At 55.5% G+C, this 16,211-nt stretch overlaps 1 protein-coding gene across 1 annotated transcript; it reads left to right on the forward strand.

Annotated features, from left to right (window-relative positions):
* Window positions 1-1,350: 1,350 nt before the first annotated feature.
* Window positions 1,351-14,773, forward strand: MLEC (malectin). Its single transcript, XM_031948731.1, has 5 exons — window positions 1,351-1,765; window positions 7,763-7,941; window positions 8,884-9,060; window positions 9,147-9,204; window positions 10,531-14,773. The coding sequence occupies exons 1-5, from the start codon at window positions 1,513-1,515 to the stop codon at window positions 10,758-10,760; spliced, it is 897 nt and encodes a 298-aa protein (XP_031804591.1). The 5' UTR covers window positions 1,351-1,512; the 3' UTR covers window positions 10,761-14,773.
* Window positions 14,774-16,211: the final 1,438 nt, after the last annotated feature.

The raw sequence follows: 16,211 nt of genomic DNA on the forward strand, positions 1-16,211 counted from the left end.
AGCCTAGAACTGGGGGCAGCAGATCTGGGAGGGAGCCTAGAACTGGGGACGTCAGAGCTGGGAGGGAGCCTAGAACTGGGGGCAGCAGAGCTGGGAGGGAGCCTAGAACTGGGGACGTCAGAGCTGGGAGGGAGCCTAGAACGGGGCCGGAGGGAGAACCTGAGGCAGAGGATGTTGCACCTTTTCTCCCGAGGCGGATTTTTGCCCCTCTGCTTGGCCTCGGGGCCCTAGGGCAGCCTCGGGGACACAGGTGGTGCTGCATAAGTGCCCGCGGCCTCACTTCGGCCAGACCCGAAAGCGCCGAAGCGCCTTGGCCAAGGTCGGCCGGGCCCAGGGGAGCCTCGCTCCCGTGACTTCGGGGCCATCAGCGGCCTCACGAGGAGCAGGAGCTGTGAAGGGCGGGGAGAGGCCGGCTCAGGAAGGCGCCCGGGAGGATCCAGGAGAACCCGGTACCTTGTAACCCTCCAGCCTCCTCTGGGGAAACTGACTCCGCCCCGCCCCTCGGGAGGAAAAGGGGGTCCGAGGGAAGGCGGAACCTGTTGCCTGGGCAACGCGGCGGCGGAGCCTCCCTCTCTCCCTTCCCCTCCTAGCCACGCGTTTCCGCCGCGCTGGACCTCTCTGATTGGGCGGCCATCAGAAGGTACCAATCGACGCTCTCGCTCTGGCGGGGACCGGATGCTCCGAGGCCCGCGTGCCCGCCCCCTTTCATTCATTCCCGCCACCGGCGCTTAATCCGCTCCCACTCCGCGCCGAGCCGTGGGCGGGGATTGGGAACCCTGGCTCTTCCCCCCGGCCCTCCGGTCCCGGCCCTCCGGGGTGAGGGGAAAGGTGCCACCCTGAGGGAGTTTCTCCTAGGAGAAGAACGGTGGCCCGCTTGGCCCATGCCGGGAAACTCTCGCGTCGGTCGGGCCCCCAGTCACGTCCCCTTAGGAGGCTGACGTCCCTGGAGGTGGAGGCCAGGAGCCCATTTGTCGGCATCCGGGGTGGAGGGTGGGAGGTAATGGAAGAGAGGATGGCAACCGGAAGTGCTGGCGACGTGTCCGCGTGCCCCCCCTCCCTGTCGCTCAGCCCTCCCTCCTCCTTTTTCCATTGGGCGGTGGGCTACCCTCCGAGGGCGCCCCGGCCACCACTTCCGTATCCCCTCCCCAACCGCTCCAACCGAACTCCCTCCCTGCGCGTTCCCCCTGGAGCCTCGCGGTTGGGCTGGCGCCCGGGGCTGGCCACGCCCCCTGCCCGCGCCGCGGCCAATGGGGCGGCGGCTCCCGGCGGGGGCCGTGGGTAATTAATGAGCGTCGGGCGCCGATTGGCTACCGGCGGCGGCCGGGGCCGGGTTCGGTTGTGCCCGAGGTGGAGGTAGGAGACGGAGGCGGCGGCGGCGGCGAGCGGGGAAGCGAGTGAGGGAGCGAGCGCGACATGTCCCCGGCGGCCGCGGCCCTGGCGGCAGGCGGAGCCGGGCGCTGCTGAGGAGCCGAGCCCCTTGCGGCGGGAGGAGCCGGGCCGGGGCCGCCCGCGATGCTGCTGGGCGCCGGCGCCGGGGCGGGGGCGGCGCTGCCGCTGCTGCTGCCGCTGCTGACGACGGTGCTGCCCCCGCTGCCCCTGCTGCTCCTGCTGGGCCTCGGCGGCGCCGTCCCCGGGGCGGTCGCAGTCGCGGGGCTCGGGCTGCCCGAGAGCGTCATCTGGGCCATCAACGCGGGCGGCGAGGCGCATGTGGACGTGCACGGGATCCACTTCCGCAAGGACCCTCTGGAGGGCCGGGTGGGCCGAGGTGAGGCTGCGGGCCGGGCCGCGCCGCCACGTGCGCCCCGCCCCCGGGACCCAGCTTCCCCCGCCCCTCCACCCGCCCGGCCTCAGTTTCTCCCCCTGTAGGAGCGCGGGGCCGCAGCGGGGGGGACCAGGGGTCCCTTCCCGCCGTCCCCCGGGTGACACCAGACGAGGCAGCGGGGCCCCTCCACGCTTTGGAGGTCGGGGGGTGCGGGAGGGTCGCGCTGGGGTCTTTAGCGAACAGTCTGGAGCTCCCCCCCCCCCCGAGCTCTCCGCCTTACAGTGGAGAGGGGCTTTGCAGGGCGGCCAGACCCCGGGGGATCCCCGGGCGGGGGAGGCCTGGCCGGGACCCTGGCCCAGGGCGAGCGGGAGCCTCCGTGGGGGCGGCCTTGGGGGAGGAGGAAGTGGAGGGATAGATGCAGACCGGGATGTGAGGGGCCGGGCAGCGGGCGCCAGGCGGTCCCCTCGCCTGCAGAGGCGCCGCCGGTGCCCGCTCCCACCTGCCCAGGTGGCATCGCGTCTGAGCCTCGGTTCCCGCGGGGGCAGGAATGGCCCGGGAGGATCCAGGCGCCCCCTGGGATGTTGCAGGGGGCTTGGGGCTGGCAGATGTGGAAGCCCCAGTGGCTTAGCTCACCCTTGAGAAAGGAGGGAGGCGGCCTCTGGGGGCCCAGCTCGGGGGGGGGGGGGGGGGGGGGGCCCCCGCCCCCGGGGGGGGGGGGGGGGGGGGGCGTGCAGCCCTGCCCTTCAGGTGTTGTGCCCGCGGGATGCCCCCGGCTGTCTGACCCCCCCCGCCCCCCCCAGGACGGGGCCAGAATTGCTAAGGGGAGAGGAAGCCTGGCACACGGTGAGTGGCCCACGTTCTCTTGCAGGAAGTTGGTTATTGCGGAGGCCATTAGGGGAGGCCCGTGGAGGTCCCCGGCGGCTGAATTGCCACTCCAGACTTTGGCCCCACCATGGCAGCTCCCGGCTGTGCGGCCACCCCTTTGGCGGCTTTCCCAGCCTCCGTAAACCCAAGTCTTGGGGGGGGGGGGTAGGGGAGCCACATTCCCATACCTGGTCTTGGGAGCCGGCGTCTCCCGCCGGGCGGGTCTTCGTGACCCTTTCCTGGGCCCTGGGGTTGGCGCTGAGGTGGGTCAGGGCCCCCTCGTGCCCTTCTCTGCAGGCGGCTGCTTTTGTTCCTTTCCCCCTCCCTCCCCACTGGGTTGGCAGCTCATGTCGGAAGGAGAGGGGGGCGCCAGGTGTCGGGAGAGTGAGTGCGCCGAAGCCGAACCGCTGCCGAGACCGGCTGAAAGCTGCTCCTTTACTTTCCCTTTGCTCCGGGTGGATGCTCTCTGTGCGTTGTCTGCCGTTCTAGACTGGAGGCCCAGCTTGCCTTGCAAAATGTCTGGCGCCTAGTAGGTGCTTGATGAATGAATGGCTTGTTGTGCGGATGGGCTTCCCCATCTTTGACATTTTTTGGTCATGCATAGATTCTCCATTTCTCTACTTGGGGTGTTCTTAGCGAAGGTACTGGAGGGGTCTGCCAGTTCCTTCTCTGGCTTGTTTGACAGGTGAGGAAAGGGAGGTGATCTGGGTGAAGTGACTTCCCCGGGATCCCACAGCTAGTAAATGTCTGAGGATTTGAACTCAGATCTTCCTGAGCCCGAGCTTGGTGTTACCTTGGTGCATCACAGCTGCCCTGTTCATAAAGTCAATCCTTTGCCTTTGCCCCACTGGGAGAATCACTTGAAAGAAACTCTACGTGAAAGAGCTTTTTTAACTGTACATGAAAGGGGTTCACATTGCTTTCACCCATCAAAATAAAAGCTTTGTTGCTTATTTCTCACTTGATATTGTTTCTGATTCTCTCTGAAGAAAATAGTGGCTCCCCCTTTTTTAAGCACCTTAATTTGTGCGAAGAGCTTTCTTCCCAATAACTATGAGGTAGATTACGCAACTCATATTGTCCCCATTTTAGAGATGGGGAACTAAAGACTCGGATTTGACTCACCATCACAGAGATACAATGCAAACCTGCTCTCTGACCTTCAAGGCTAGGGCATTATGCCCCAAGCCCGGCTGCCTCTCTCCAATGGAGTTTCATTCTGTGGCAGTCCAAGCACCATTTGCCTTCCAGGGAACCAGCAGGATTTATTAATTTTCTACTGTCCCAGTAAAATACAGGCTCTCCTCTACCACTTAACACGGGATCTTGCAAGTATACATATTTAATGAATATTTCACTGAGTTTCTAGTTCCCCATAGAGGGTTTGCATCTCTCATGCTCCCAGCAGAAGTGTTTGTGACTGGGACAGTGGCTGACCAGGCCCCAGACACCATTGCTCTGCAAAATGTTCTTCCTCGTCCTTTGCTTCCCTCAGCAGACCCCCCCCCCCTGCTTGGGATTCCAGTCCTGGCCTCCTCTTGACTTTCCCCGTGAGCTCTGCCTAGGAAGGTCACCAAACTTTGCTCCGTGTAGGGTGGCTGCTCCTAACCAGCAGCATGATCCTGGACAAGCCTCATTAGTGGTCTTGCATTTTAGAGACTTGCATCTTTTTCGGTAATAGGTCACATTGTTAACGATTATGACTTAATTGATCTGTGCCCGCTACCAGCTGGTACTAGGTTACCCGGCGGTTACAGCAGGTAGAGATGGTTAGGTTTTCCCAAGCTGCTAGTTTGTGTCTGTGAGCCAAGTTAATAAAACCGTCTCGGGTTAGAATCGGGAAGGCTGTATCCCACCCTGGGAGAAACCTTGAGACCAGCTACACTGTTCTAATTCGGAGGTTCTGTAATGTTTACTAAGAATTCTCCTCTCTTCCCCACTTCCAATTCAAAAGAGACAAAGTCAGAGATCTCTTTGCCTGGTGACCTTTTTACTTGAATTTCAGTGACATGTGCCAGATGCCCATGGAGATGACAGCTACTTGGCAGTCCAGGCCTGTATAAGATCACTGGCCCTAGCTAGCAGTCATTAAGTTCCTTCTCTGTGCCAGGCACTCTGCTAAGCCCTGGACGTACAAAGAAACCAGGCCCAAAGCTCACTCTACTGAGGGTAACGACTTGCAAAAAACTTGCAAAAAACGTGGTACCTGCCCCATAGAGAGGGCATAAAACAGAAGTGGCCCCGGATGAGAAAGCCCTGGCCTGACTGGCCAGAGCCCCCAGCAGCTGGAGGGGAGGAACTAGTGACCCTCTGGTTTATTAAAGCAGATTTGTTCCCGAGCTTTCCTTGTGAACCCTCCGTAGAGGAGACTTCCTGACAAAGAACTTTGGTTATCAGGCCTGTTCACCGGGTTTAAAAAGATTCTCTGGTGATTTCACTGGAAACTGCCTTCATTGTAACTAGAGAAGTGTGAGGAATGATGGAAGCCCATTCTAAAGGGAGGTGGAGCCGAGGGAGCGGGCTGTTCAGGGATGTAGATTGGAGTCCGGTTTCCTAGCTTGGGCCAAGCCATGGCACCAAGTTGAACCTCAGTTTCTGACACCATACAGGGAGATTGTGAGTGTTTGTAAGGTTCTTGATCAGGGTTGCCTTTGGTTCATATATAGCAAAGCTTCTTAAACTATGGGTTTAAGACTCTATATGGGGTCTTGTAACTGAATGTGGGGATCACAAAGTTATGTTTTATTATCAATAAATGTTTGCTTTGTATGCTGATTTTGTATGGCTGCATATCTACAGGCCTGTGAAAATTTCTTGGGTGTAAAGGGACTAATTTCTTGCTAGTGGGAAAAGTTTAAGAAGCCCTGCTATATAATAGTACTTAATTTCTGTGGGGACCATGTGCTAAGGTATCCTAGGGACCCCTCACTCTTGCCTAGGAAACCTGGAAGACCTAGATCAATAAGTAGAGTCCTGGCCCCATCCCCTTTCCCTTAGCTGTTAAGGCTGTATTATGCCCACATCAGCAGTCTGCTGACCACACCATTCACTGTACTTAAGTGGAAGAAAAAAAGCTCTTCTCGCTGCTATATCTTTCCGGGCCTTGTACAAATTAAACTTTCCATGTGGCCAATCCCCTGAGAAAATCGCTTGGGTTATTGGGGGGGAGGGGGATGTTCTAAAAGGCAATTCCAGGATTGGGGGTGGGAGTGGGTGTCTAAGTCTGACTTTGTTCCCTGTGCAGCTTTGCCACAGATTACATTTCTTTTTCCATTCTTAATATGAAAAAGATCACCGCAGACCAGCCCTTTTCTGTACATGCTAATAAATGAAAGCTGGCTACAGCTCTGAACTTGGAGGGGCTGTTAAAGGGAGGCAGCTGCAGCAACATTTGAAGACAATTGGCAGAATCTTGGTTTCGAGTTTTGTGCAATGAGACATGGGCTGCTCTCCCCCTCCCTCCTTCCCCATCTTTGGAGGAAAGCTGGTCACCCCATCAGACCCTTAGTATCATTATGTTAACTCGGCCTTCTTTGTGGAGGTGGGTTTTGTTTTGCTTCAGAAGGAAAGGGGGGGGGAGGAGGAGGAGGTAATAGTTAAGGAACGCCTGAGTGCACTTCGCTTCCTGTTGCTGGTGTTTTGGGTGGGCTGGCTGGCAGGAACCGTTAGTGTGACATGTCCTAATCTTGAGAGCTTTCATTCTTCTCCAACTTGGCTTTTTTTTTCTAACTCCCTCTTACTTGTGTCGTCCCCCTTGGTGTGGAGGGGCCTAGAGGGTACTATGGACCTGAATTATGTTTTGTGTTTCCTGTTGAAGCTTTTGAAGAAGGACCAAAATTTTACACTAAGTGGGGTGGAGATATCAAATCAAAGAAGTCAGCACTACATTAAGAGCTTGATACATTTATGGGCCTGAAGGACAGGAAGGTACCCAGAAACAAGCATTTTGGGGGGGGGGGGCACTTCCCAGGTATCCGGCACTGCTTCAGGAATTGAGAAGATTCTGCCCTCGGGAGTCATGTTGTAGCTAAAGTTTTCCTGAAGGGTGGGGAAATATAACATTTACAAATGAATAAATATGCAGTGATTTGGGCACACACCCCCAGAATAGCCCAGAAAGGCCTCTTGGAGATAGCACTTGGCCTGAGCCAAGTCTCAGTGAATTTTGGCAGCTGATTCTGCCCCCTCTAGGGAAAGGGGATCTTGAGAGAAAGTTGACATTTTAGTATCTAGATTTAGGTGTAGACACTGATGAGTCTCCCATACCAAACATGAGATGGGAAGGCTGTCTTTGAAGTGAGACAGATCACTGCCTTGGCCATGGTCAGCCCCCTGTTTTTGGTGTGTGACTTGTTTTCTCTGTCTCTTGCTAACTGATCTTCTGTGTTTAGGCTGTGTGGTAGCTGAAAAGTTGATCTGAAGGGGTATGTGTGTGTGTGTTTTGAATTTTTAAAAAGTTTAGTGAGTTTTAGTCACTCTTAGAAACCTTTACAAAAAGATAGCAATTACAGCATTTCTTAGAACCTTAACTCAGTTTACCCACATTGGAGCCTTTTAATGGAAATTGAGGAAACCAGTTGAGAAAACGAGCATTTTCTCTGTCTCTCTGGCGGTTCTGGCCAACTCCCGCAACCTGTTTGTTTTAGATTGTACTTTTTTGGATGCTAAAGAACATTCTCTGAGCTCAGTCATCTTTTGTCTATCTGCTATAGAATTCCCTGCTGTCTCCCTTGTTTGCAAGGTTTCTCTGAAGCTGGCCCTCCCAGGGAGACGGGCAGCTGCAGGCTGGGTAGTGCCCTCTTTGAATAATGAGTTTGTGTTTGTTCAGAAACCACTGTTTGTTGGCCCGAAGCTATGGGAAGAGGTGCTTTGTGGACCTCCTTTTAGTCCCTAGTTTTTCCCAAGCTCCCGTGTTTCACTGTAGGGCTTGCTGGGATCGACGGTGTCAGGTTTCCGGAAGGGTCTGTTTTCCTGGTAGACTGAGAACAGGTAGCAGCTGCTTTCTGTCCAGCTCGAGCCAGGTGTAGCCAGGTGACCCTCCCTGCCGCTCCCCCCACCAGGAGGCCCCCTCGGCGCCGTTCCCACCCAGGGCTTGTATCTGGCCCTCCCTCATGGAGCCCGCACTTTGTTCCCTAGCCTCAGACTATGGGATGAAACTGCCCATCCTTCGTGCCAACCCCGAAGACCAGATCCTCTATCAGACGGAGCGCTACAACGAGGAGACCTTTGGCTACGAGGTGCCCATCAAAGAGGAGGGGGACTACGTGCTGGTCTTGAAGTTTGCCGAGGTCTATTTTGCACAATCCCAGCAGAAGGTGAGGGGGGGCCGTGAGGCCTCAGACTGAAAAGGCAAACATGGGGGAGAAGGGGGAGCGGGTGGATACTGAAGGAGGTCACTGTCATCCCCAGCCTCCCTGGGGTACTGTGAACTCTGCTTCACGTGGCAGTGGTCAAGGCTTTCCTAGCCCTTTAGCCAGCCAACCTTCCTTTGTCCTGATTATCTTTCTGAACCTCGTTTTTTCCCTTCCTCTCCGCTGGTAGATTTGCCTCTCTCAGATACTGATAGTGTGTTGGCCTAAATGGCCTGTTCTGTGAGTCTGGTGGCACCTCTTGACTGTGCCCATGGGCAGTGAGGAAGTGTAGGGGGGGGTGCCCTTTTGACGGGGCTTCCTTGCATTTCCCTAGCACAAGGGCTTGAGCCATCTCCAGGCCGTTTGTGTGTCCTTGTTGAACTGATTTTATGATTGAAACTGTCTGGCCTCTGTTAACCTATGGGTTTTCTGGGACTGGGATATTTACTCTTTGGTTCCCATGAACTAGTGGTTCTGACCTTTATACAAATCATTTTCTCTCCCCACTACACAGCCACAATATGTCTGCACCTCCCCTATCCCGTGCCTCTCCGCATGCCTTTGTGCAGGTCACCCCTCCAATCTGACCCCATAATTTCTGCCTTTGAGAATCTGCAGAGTCCCTAAAATTCAACCTGGATGCTCCATTTTATGGGAAGCCCTGGGAAGCCCTTCCTGATTTTCCCAGCTGTTAGTGCTTCCTTTCTCCTCGGTTTACCTCATTATATACATATCTGCATCTGCATTGGATCTCCTATGGGGCATGAGGTCCTTGAAGGCAGGGGATCTTTTAAAAACCAGTTTTGATTTTATCTCCCAAACACCTCACGTTGTACCTTGTGTTGTGTGCTTGTTGTGTTGAGAAGCTAGCGGAGGCTGACTGAAATTTTCCTTTCCTGACCTCAGGTGTTTGATGTACGCTTAAATGGTCATGTGGTCGTGAAGGACCTGGACATCTTTGACCGGGTCGGTCACAGCACGGCTCATGATGAAATCATCCCCATTAGCATCAAAAAGGGAAAGCTGAGTGTCCAGGGGGAAGTGTCCACCTTCACGGGGAAGCTCCACATCGAGTTTGTCAAGGTAGCGGCTTCGGCGGTGTGGCTGGGTGGGTGGCGGGGAGTGCCACGGCCTGGGCGAACATGACGGATTCTTTTCCCGCCTTGTAGGGGTACTACGACAATCCCAAAGTCTGTGCACTATATATCATGGCTGGGACCATAGATGGTGAGTAACGTTTTTATTGGCATTTGGTGGCATTGTGGGCATGGCTACCGGCACTTGGTGAATGCTGGGAGTAAGGACAGGGCCAGTCAGTTGGCACAGTCTTGGCAGGAAGCAAAATTCTGAGAACCAGGCCCGAAGCTACTTAACGGGATTGGACACTGGGGATCGGAAGAGAGTCTGGAGAAGAGTACAGGTCCTCAGGGAGAAATTCGACTCTGGGGGTCACCAGCAGGTTCCCGGGGCGCTGTTCCTCCATTACATCAGGCGGCCGCCCTCGGCCCGGGACTGGGCACTTGAGTCCTGGAGCTGCTAAAGGATGGGCTGGGCCTGGCCCGGAGCTTCTGTCTTTGAGTTGCTTGGCCTTCTAAGTGGAAGGCAAAGTATTTCCTTCCCTTACTTTGCATTAAGCTCATTGTCAGATCCCAGAAAATCTACCCTTGGGAGAACTATAGTGCTTCCTTCCTTCCTGTCTCCTACCCAACCTTCGTCCTTCGCTGAGCTCCCCCGGGCCCACGGTACCAGCACATGAAAGAGCTCTGACTCGGGGTCACGTCATACTGCCTTTGGTGCTTCCCCGTTTATTAGCTTTTTCTAGGGACGCAGGGAGGCCTGTCAAACAGTGGAGGTCCTTCCAACCAACCTGCCTCCACCAGAACATCTTTCATTACTGTCTGCTAACTAGACGTTGCCAAGCTGGGAGGAAGGGCCCAGTACCTATGAAACCTCTTGGTGTTCCTGGCATCCGGCCCTGGGTGGGTTTTCCCTTTTGGGGGCTCCAAGGTTCACAGCTGCCTGCCTCCCAGGCCACCTTGTGTCTCCCCCTCTATTGGGCCTCTCATCCCCTTCTATTTGCACCCACCATCCAACTTGTCCCTCTCTCACGTGTCAGGATGGAGGGGCCTGAGGACAGAAAGGAATCATGTCTGTTGCCCCGGGTCCTAACAGGGCTGCTCCCCTTTTGAGAGGGTGAGCTGGGTTTCTTGATGGGAAGAAGCAAGCTGACATCTCAGGGGTTCAGTGAGGGAAGAGGGTGCAATGTAGGCCCAGCTGGTGGGTGGAGTTCCCCCCCCCCCCCCAAAGGGCAGCGAGGCAGCTGCTGCGGAGCCATCCTGGTGGGCTGGGTGAGGATTGGCTGCCAGTTACCAGACACGTTGGGTCCTTGTGGGAGAAGAGGCTGGAGTCTTGGGTGAAGGGCGGGCAGGAGCCATGTTTGGGGTGCCAGCCGGCCGAGAAACCCCCTGAGCCTGCTGCCCCGTGCCCTGTGCCCAGAATGGTGCTGGGCGCTTCTTTGCTGGGCATAGCAGTTACTCTTGTGTCTGTCTTCAGAGGTGCCGAAGCTGCAGCCTCACCCAGGCCTGGAGAAGAAGGAGGAGGAGGAGGAGGAGGAAGAGTACGAAGAAGGTTCCAACGCCAAGAGGCAGGCCAGCAAGAACCGGGTCCAGTCGGGCCCCCGGACTCCCAACCCGTACGCCTCGGACAACAGCAGCCTCATGTTTCCCATTCTCGTGGCCTTCGGCGTCTTCATTCCGACCCTCTTCTGCCTCTGTCGGCTGTGAGGACGCAAGGCCATCCTGGGGGGGGGGAGAAGGGAGGACAAAGGAGACCGAACTTGATTGGGTTTGGTTTCTTGATGTTTTTCACAATTTATTAACAAAAAGTTTTTTAAAGAGGCAGAACGAGGAGAGAGTGGCCTTGCCCGGCCCGGCTCTGGGGCGGCCTCATTTCACTCCCCTCGCTTTCTCCGTGGCTGGCATCCAGTGGCTGCCTTCCTCTCCAAGGTACTTGGGGTGAAATCGGACCCTTCCCAGCTAAGGAGCCTGAGGCTGATCCCCGGGGCTCCGATTGGTGTCCCTCGGGACAGGGCTTGGGCCCAGAGCACAAATACTGTTCCCTTTTAAGACGGAACCTTAGGAGAAGCAGGGATGGAGAATGGATGGGCTGAGAGAGACCATCACTGGGAAGGAGGCGCGGGCCCGGACCCAAGGAGGTGGGGCATAGGGTCCGGGGTGGGGGAGCCCGCCTGAGGCCTGATGGGAGCCCCATGGGCTGGTCTCCAAATGAAAGTTCTGTCTTAAAATGTGCGAACCACAAGGTGGGACTCCCTGACCAGCGAGGGCAGCTGGCCAGGGAACCAGAGCAGCAGCTTTACCTCCTGTCCTGAAACTGCCTTTTTGGCTTTTGTCACACAAAATACATTTTGCTTTTAGTGCCTGTCGGGGACTTGATTTTGCTTTCCCTCCCCCACTCCTTTATGCTACTCGACATTTCTTCCCTTCTCCGCCTCTTCATGGTGGGGGGGGGTCTCCTCGAGGAGTCAGGGTCTCTTGTTCTGATACTCATGGGAATGACCCCTCTAGACTCCTGGGGGCCGGCCAGGACTTCACTTGTCTAAAAGCCCATCTGGACTTGGAGCTGAAGATGGTTTATCAGTTAAATGAGCAGTGAAGGCGAGACCTCGGCCCCCGCTCGATGCCTTCCATTTGGGCCCAGCCAGGCCTCCCTGGTTCTGGAAGCCGCCTCCTCTTCCTAGGAGCGGTGGGCCCTGTGGTCTCTAGCTTACGAGGGCCATTTGGCACTCACTACCTCCCGCAGGGGTGTGCGTCATGTGGTTCTGTACCCAAGGGCCAGGATTGTACGACCAATTACTTCCTGATAATTGACCTAGAGCTGCCCCCGAGATACTTAACTGCCTGGCTGTACCTTTGATGTGACCCGGGCCTTGCAGCAGAGCCGCTGGGGCTTCTGACGGGTCGGCCGGCTCTCCCCTTCTGCTCTCATCATCTGCCCCCTGCCCTGCTCGACAGCAATAATGTGGCCATCCTCAGGGGCAGTGCCTGGAAGCGTTCCAATTCACTGGAATCCTGGCAGCCTTCTAGTCCATCTTTCTATTCACGTTTTACTTCCTCTGCAGTGTTCCAATCTCCGGGAAATAGAAGACCTTTGTCGGACTTCCCTCGCCCGCCTCAGTCACGGTGGGCCGAGGCGGGGCCCAGCCAGGCTCAGGGAGGGCGCCCTAAAGCCCCAGGCCCTGTCCCCCAGCATGTGGAAATCCCAATTGGTGACCGAGTCGCCCGTCAATCACCTCGCCAGCCTCATACTCAGAGATGGCACTGGGGCAGCAGAGCGCTCAGAAACTCCAGAGGCACGACCCTTGTGGGCTTTTTTCTAACAGGCTCCGGTCGCTTGAACTGCCCTTAAGCTCTCCCAGCTGCCCAGTGCTGTCAGCTACTCCCTCTGGGTCATGGTCACCAATAACCTTGGGCTGCTTCTAATCAGGAGAGGAGGCCTGGAGACTTGCATTTGGCCTTGTTTTGTTTCTTGATCAGCAAGATTTCCTTCCCTCCCCCAAGAGAGGGGTAGCTTGACTCCTTTGGCCCTTTTTGCAGTCCTGGGTCCTGTGACCATTTTGTAACGGTACTCCCCCCCCCGCCCACTCCCCCCAGAAGGTTTGGCCCTTTCTCCTTGAGCTGGGCAGGAGAAAATTTTCCTTTATAGCTGTGTTCAAAGGAAGGAACACCTTTCCATGATCTTAACGAGTCTGAAGGTGAAGCAAGGGCACAGAGAATGATGTGGGTGGGGATGGGGGGAGGATCCCCTTAAGCCTAGGGTTCCCTAGGCAGGAGTTCCCCCCTTTGTCCAGGCCTGGCTCTAGCTGGTCCAGAAAACCCTCGGCTTCTCCAAGGCCTGCTATACCCTAACAGATATAGGTACATGGGGATGAGGGCTCTTTATTATTATTATTTTTTTTTTTTTGTATTATGTATATTAGAAATTACTCTAGTGTGGGCCTCCTGCTTCCTGTATTGGTTCCCATCTTACACTTTGAGCCACTGCTGGAGCTGCCCCTAGCTGTTGTCCAGGAGACACCTGAGGCCATCTGTCCCCTGGGGCTCATCTTCCTCCTCAACTTCCCCTTCTGCTCCCCTCACCTCAACTCACCTAAGGCAGGAGAACCCCAGCCAGCATCGGGCTCCTCCGGCTGGGCACTCCTGGGCCTCTCCCCAGGCACAAAAGCTTGGCAAAGCTGAGGCTGATCAGCTGGTTCTAATGGGAGTGTGGGGGCCGACAGATCGGGTTCTGCTCTGGGCTTCAGGCAGGCTAAACGGCAGCCCTGGGCTAGAGCAATAGATGGCTGCTCCATTCACAACAAAAATGTCCTTTTCCCATGCTTCTGGTTGGGGCGGGGGAAACTGTACTGGGGGGGTCCTGGTTTGGCATTCTGGTGGCTTGGCTAGGTTTTCCTTAAATTGCTATTGGCCAGTGTCATCGGGCTTGGTGTTGAGTGTCCATGATTAGTAAATCCCCCTCAGAGTCTCCAAGCTTGTTCTCTCTCCCACGGAGCGTGGGGGCTTGTTTGAGCCTGGCTTTGGTTTGGGGCCTGTTGTGGGTAACCTTCGGCTCCTCTTCTCCTCTCTGGGCGGTGCCTGGGAACTCATTAGATCTTTGGGTTTTTCTTAAGTTTTCAGTTTGATTTCCCATGTTTTTGGAGAAGCTTCTGTTTTAAGGGATTTCTCCTTTCCTTCTCTCTTCAGCCCATCGACTGGGAAAGTGCGGGTGTCTCAGAATCTCAGCCAAACTTCACAAGCACTGGCAGTATTTTCAATTGCCCAGCTCTTAATATAAATTTTTCTCAAAACCTACTCACCTTGGGGAGTCCAGGGAAGGAATCGGCAGGTTTTCGGTCCTTAAGGAGGCGGCAGAGTCGGTCCCTGGGGGACTGGGGAGGGCCCCAGTCAGCACAGTGCCTTTCTTACTCTCTTTTCTCTGTGTCTCTCTGACCTCTTTTTGTTTTTAAGCTGTTTTGAGCCTTGGTAGACTCTCTAGATTCAGGTCTGGGCCAGGAGCTATCCCTTCCTGCATGTCCCTCACACACCCTGTTCCCCCTGCAATAAAAAAAGATCTGTTTGATGTCCTAAAGGTACCCAGTTGAGTCGTGGTGCCTGGATGGCCAAAGTGGTGGAGCTGCCACCTTCAGATTTCCCCTCGCCAAGACCCAGAGGGACTCGGGAAGAGAAACTTTAAAATATGAAAAAACGTCCCAATTCTTTGGTGAAGATCCAGTAGGAGCAGCCTCCCCCGTTCTGGACAGCCGGCCAAGGGCTGGGGCCGCATCCCCTGCTAGAGCCCGGTGGAATATGAGAAGTGGAGAGGTTTCCATCCTCCTATGGAAGGGTGGGAATGAGGCTCAAACAGCTGAGAAACCTCTTCATCTCTCCCCAGGTGGCGGGCCTTCTCTGGGACTGGGAGGCCAAGGGCTCTCCTTTGTAATGGGCCTCCAGCAGCTGGAGGGGTTTGCCAGTAGGATCCGGGATGTGCTTGGTGACCTTCCCATGGGCTGCCTTTTTGGCCAGGGTTAGTGGTCCAGGTGGACTGGAGCTGGAGAGACCGAGGGCAGCCGAGTTGGCAGGAACAGAGCAGGCATGGAGTTTACACTTTGTGTTGGAGTGAGCGGATCTGGTGGCAGAGGGGGGGGGGGGGGGCTCCTCCCAGTTTCCTGGGCCTACAACTAGGACCAGGGGCAGCTCCTTGGGCTTTAGGCTTCCCCTCCAGGAAGGACTGGCTGCTCAACCATAGCAGCCTCTGTGTGTGGATAGGCCAGGCTGTGTGGTCCCAAGGTAAAGTGGGTATTAAGGAAGCTTGGGGTCCTTCCTCTCTTCCCTGGGGTGCTTGTGATCTAGGGAATGAAAAGAAATTTGACTCTGGATCCATTTCTTCCTTGGCTTGGGACTCTTGCTTCTGTGAGTGGGTCCTAAGCTAGCCAGGAATGACTTTTTCCCAGCTCCAGCTGAGGGTCTGCTTCATCTGTGGTTCTCGGGCTGTCAGTGGGCCCTGGGGACCCTTATAGGTCCCTCGGGCCTTCCGTCCCCAGCTGGGCCCCACCATATCTGGGTCTGCAGCCCTAACCTGGGCATCTGCACAATGGGGTGGGACGGGGGCTTGCGAACCTGGGTGGCTTGGCTGGGGGCGGGGGGCTGGGGGTCAGGGTTCTTTTCATTCTGAGTTGTTTCCATCCGTCCTTTTGTCTTTCTTTCCCTTGCCCCCAAATCAGGATGTTTTTCACTGTCCATTGCTTTGTGTTTTAATAAACAATTTGCAGTGATAACTACTTTGTGTTGGGATTGAATTTGGGTGTGACCAGGGATGGGAGGAGCTTTGAGGGCTGACCGACTGTTTGAGGTCAGCAAATCAGGCTTCAGTTTGGAAGGCACCTGGGCATTTTGAATGGGCTAGGGATCTTCATGTGGCTTGTGTGGTCTCTCTTTGTGTCTCTGTCTCTCACTCTCAAATTTTTCTTTCCAGGATGTTTGGTTGAAGAAATATTCTGTAATACTCTGCCTGGCAGTTTTAACCAGCAGCGTGTTCAAGGAAAATAAACAAAATTATATTGTCACCAGTGTCCAGCTTTGCTTTGTAAGCACGTGCAGTCTCGAGACCTTAACAGCTCATGCTCTTAGGGGTTGTAAGTATTAGCTCCATTTTACAGCTGCAGAGATAGCAGCACGACCCTGAAGTTGGACTTGTCCTGACCTAAAGGCCTGGACTTTCTGGCTGCATCGTCAGGGAGCCAAGAGCCTTTGCAAGGCCATGGAGTTGGTGGATGGGAAGGGTCTGGACTGGGGGACTCTTGTCTCCCTGGTCCCTGTCTGCCCTGGTGGCATGTAGTGGGAGCCTCTCCAGCCCAGTTTTTTTTTTTTTTTTCAGTATAATTAAAATAGGATTAGACTTGATGCCTCTTCCACTTTAAATTTGAGATTCCTGGGAAATCTAGGCCCTTTTAACTTCTTCCCCAGCACATTTTGTCTGGTTTTGATGGGCCGGCAGTAACAATTAACTGTGGCTCCGTTGGATTCGTCCCTCACAGGACCGGCTCTGCAGTAGCTTCAGAGAGCCATTGCTTTTTTCTCTCTGTAATTTGGAGGCTCAAAGGGGAAGAGGTATTTTTAGAGAAGAGGGGCTGAGGCTCCCCCATGTCTCTGAGTGTTCTGGCTCTCCGTGGCCCCAGGGAT

Source organism: Sarcophilus harrisii, chromosome 1 (genome assembly GCF_902635505.1).
Source record: "Sarcophilus harrisii chromosome 1, mSarHar1.11, whole genome shotgun sequence".
Lineage (NCBI taxonomy): Eukaryota > Metazoa > Chordata > Mammalia > Dasyuromorphia > Dasyuridae > Sarcophilus > Sarcophilus harrisii.

Coding starts and splice junctions, on each gene's coding strand:
- MLEC (XM_031948731.1), top strand. CDS start 1,513: ATGCTGCTGGGCGCCGGCGCCGGGGCGGGGGCGGCGCTGCCGCTGCTG. Junction 7,942..8,883: donor TTGCACAATCCCAGCAGAAG/GTGAGGGGGGGC, acceptor TCCTGACCTCAG/GTGTTTGATGTACGCTTAAA. Junction 9,205..10,530: donor CATGGCTGGGACCATAGATG/GTGAGTAACGTT, acceptor GTCTGTCTTCAG/AGGTGCCGAAGCTGCAGCCT.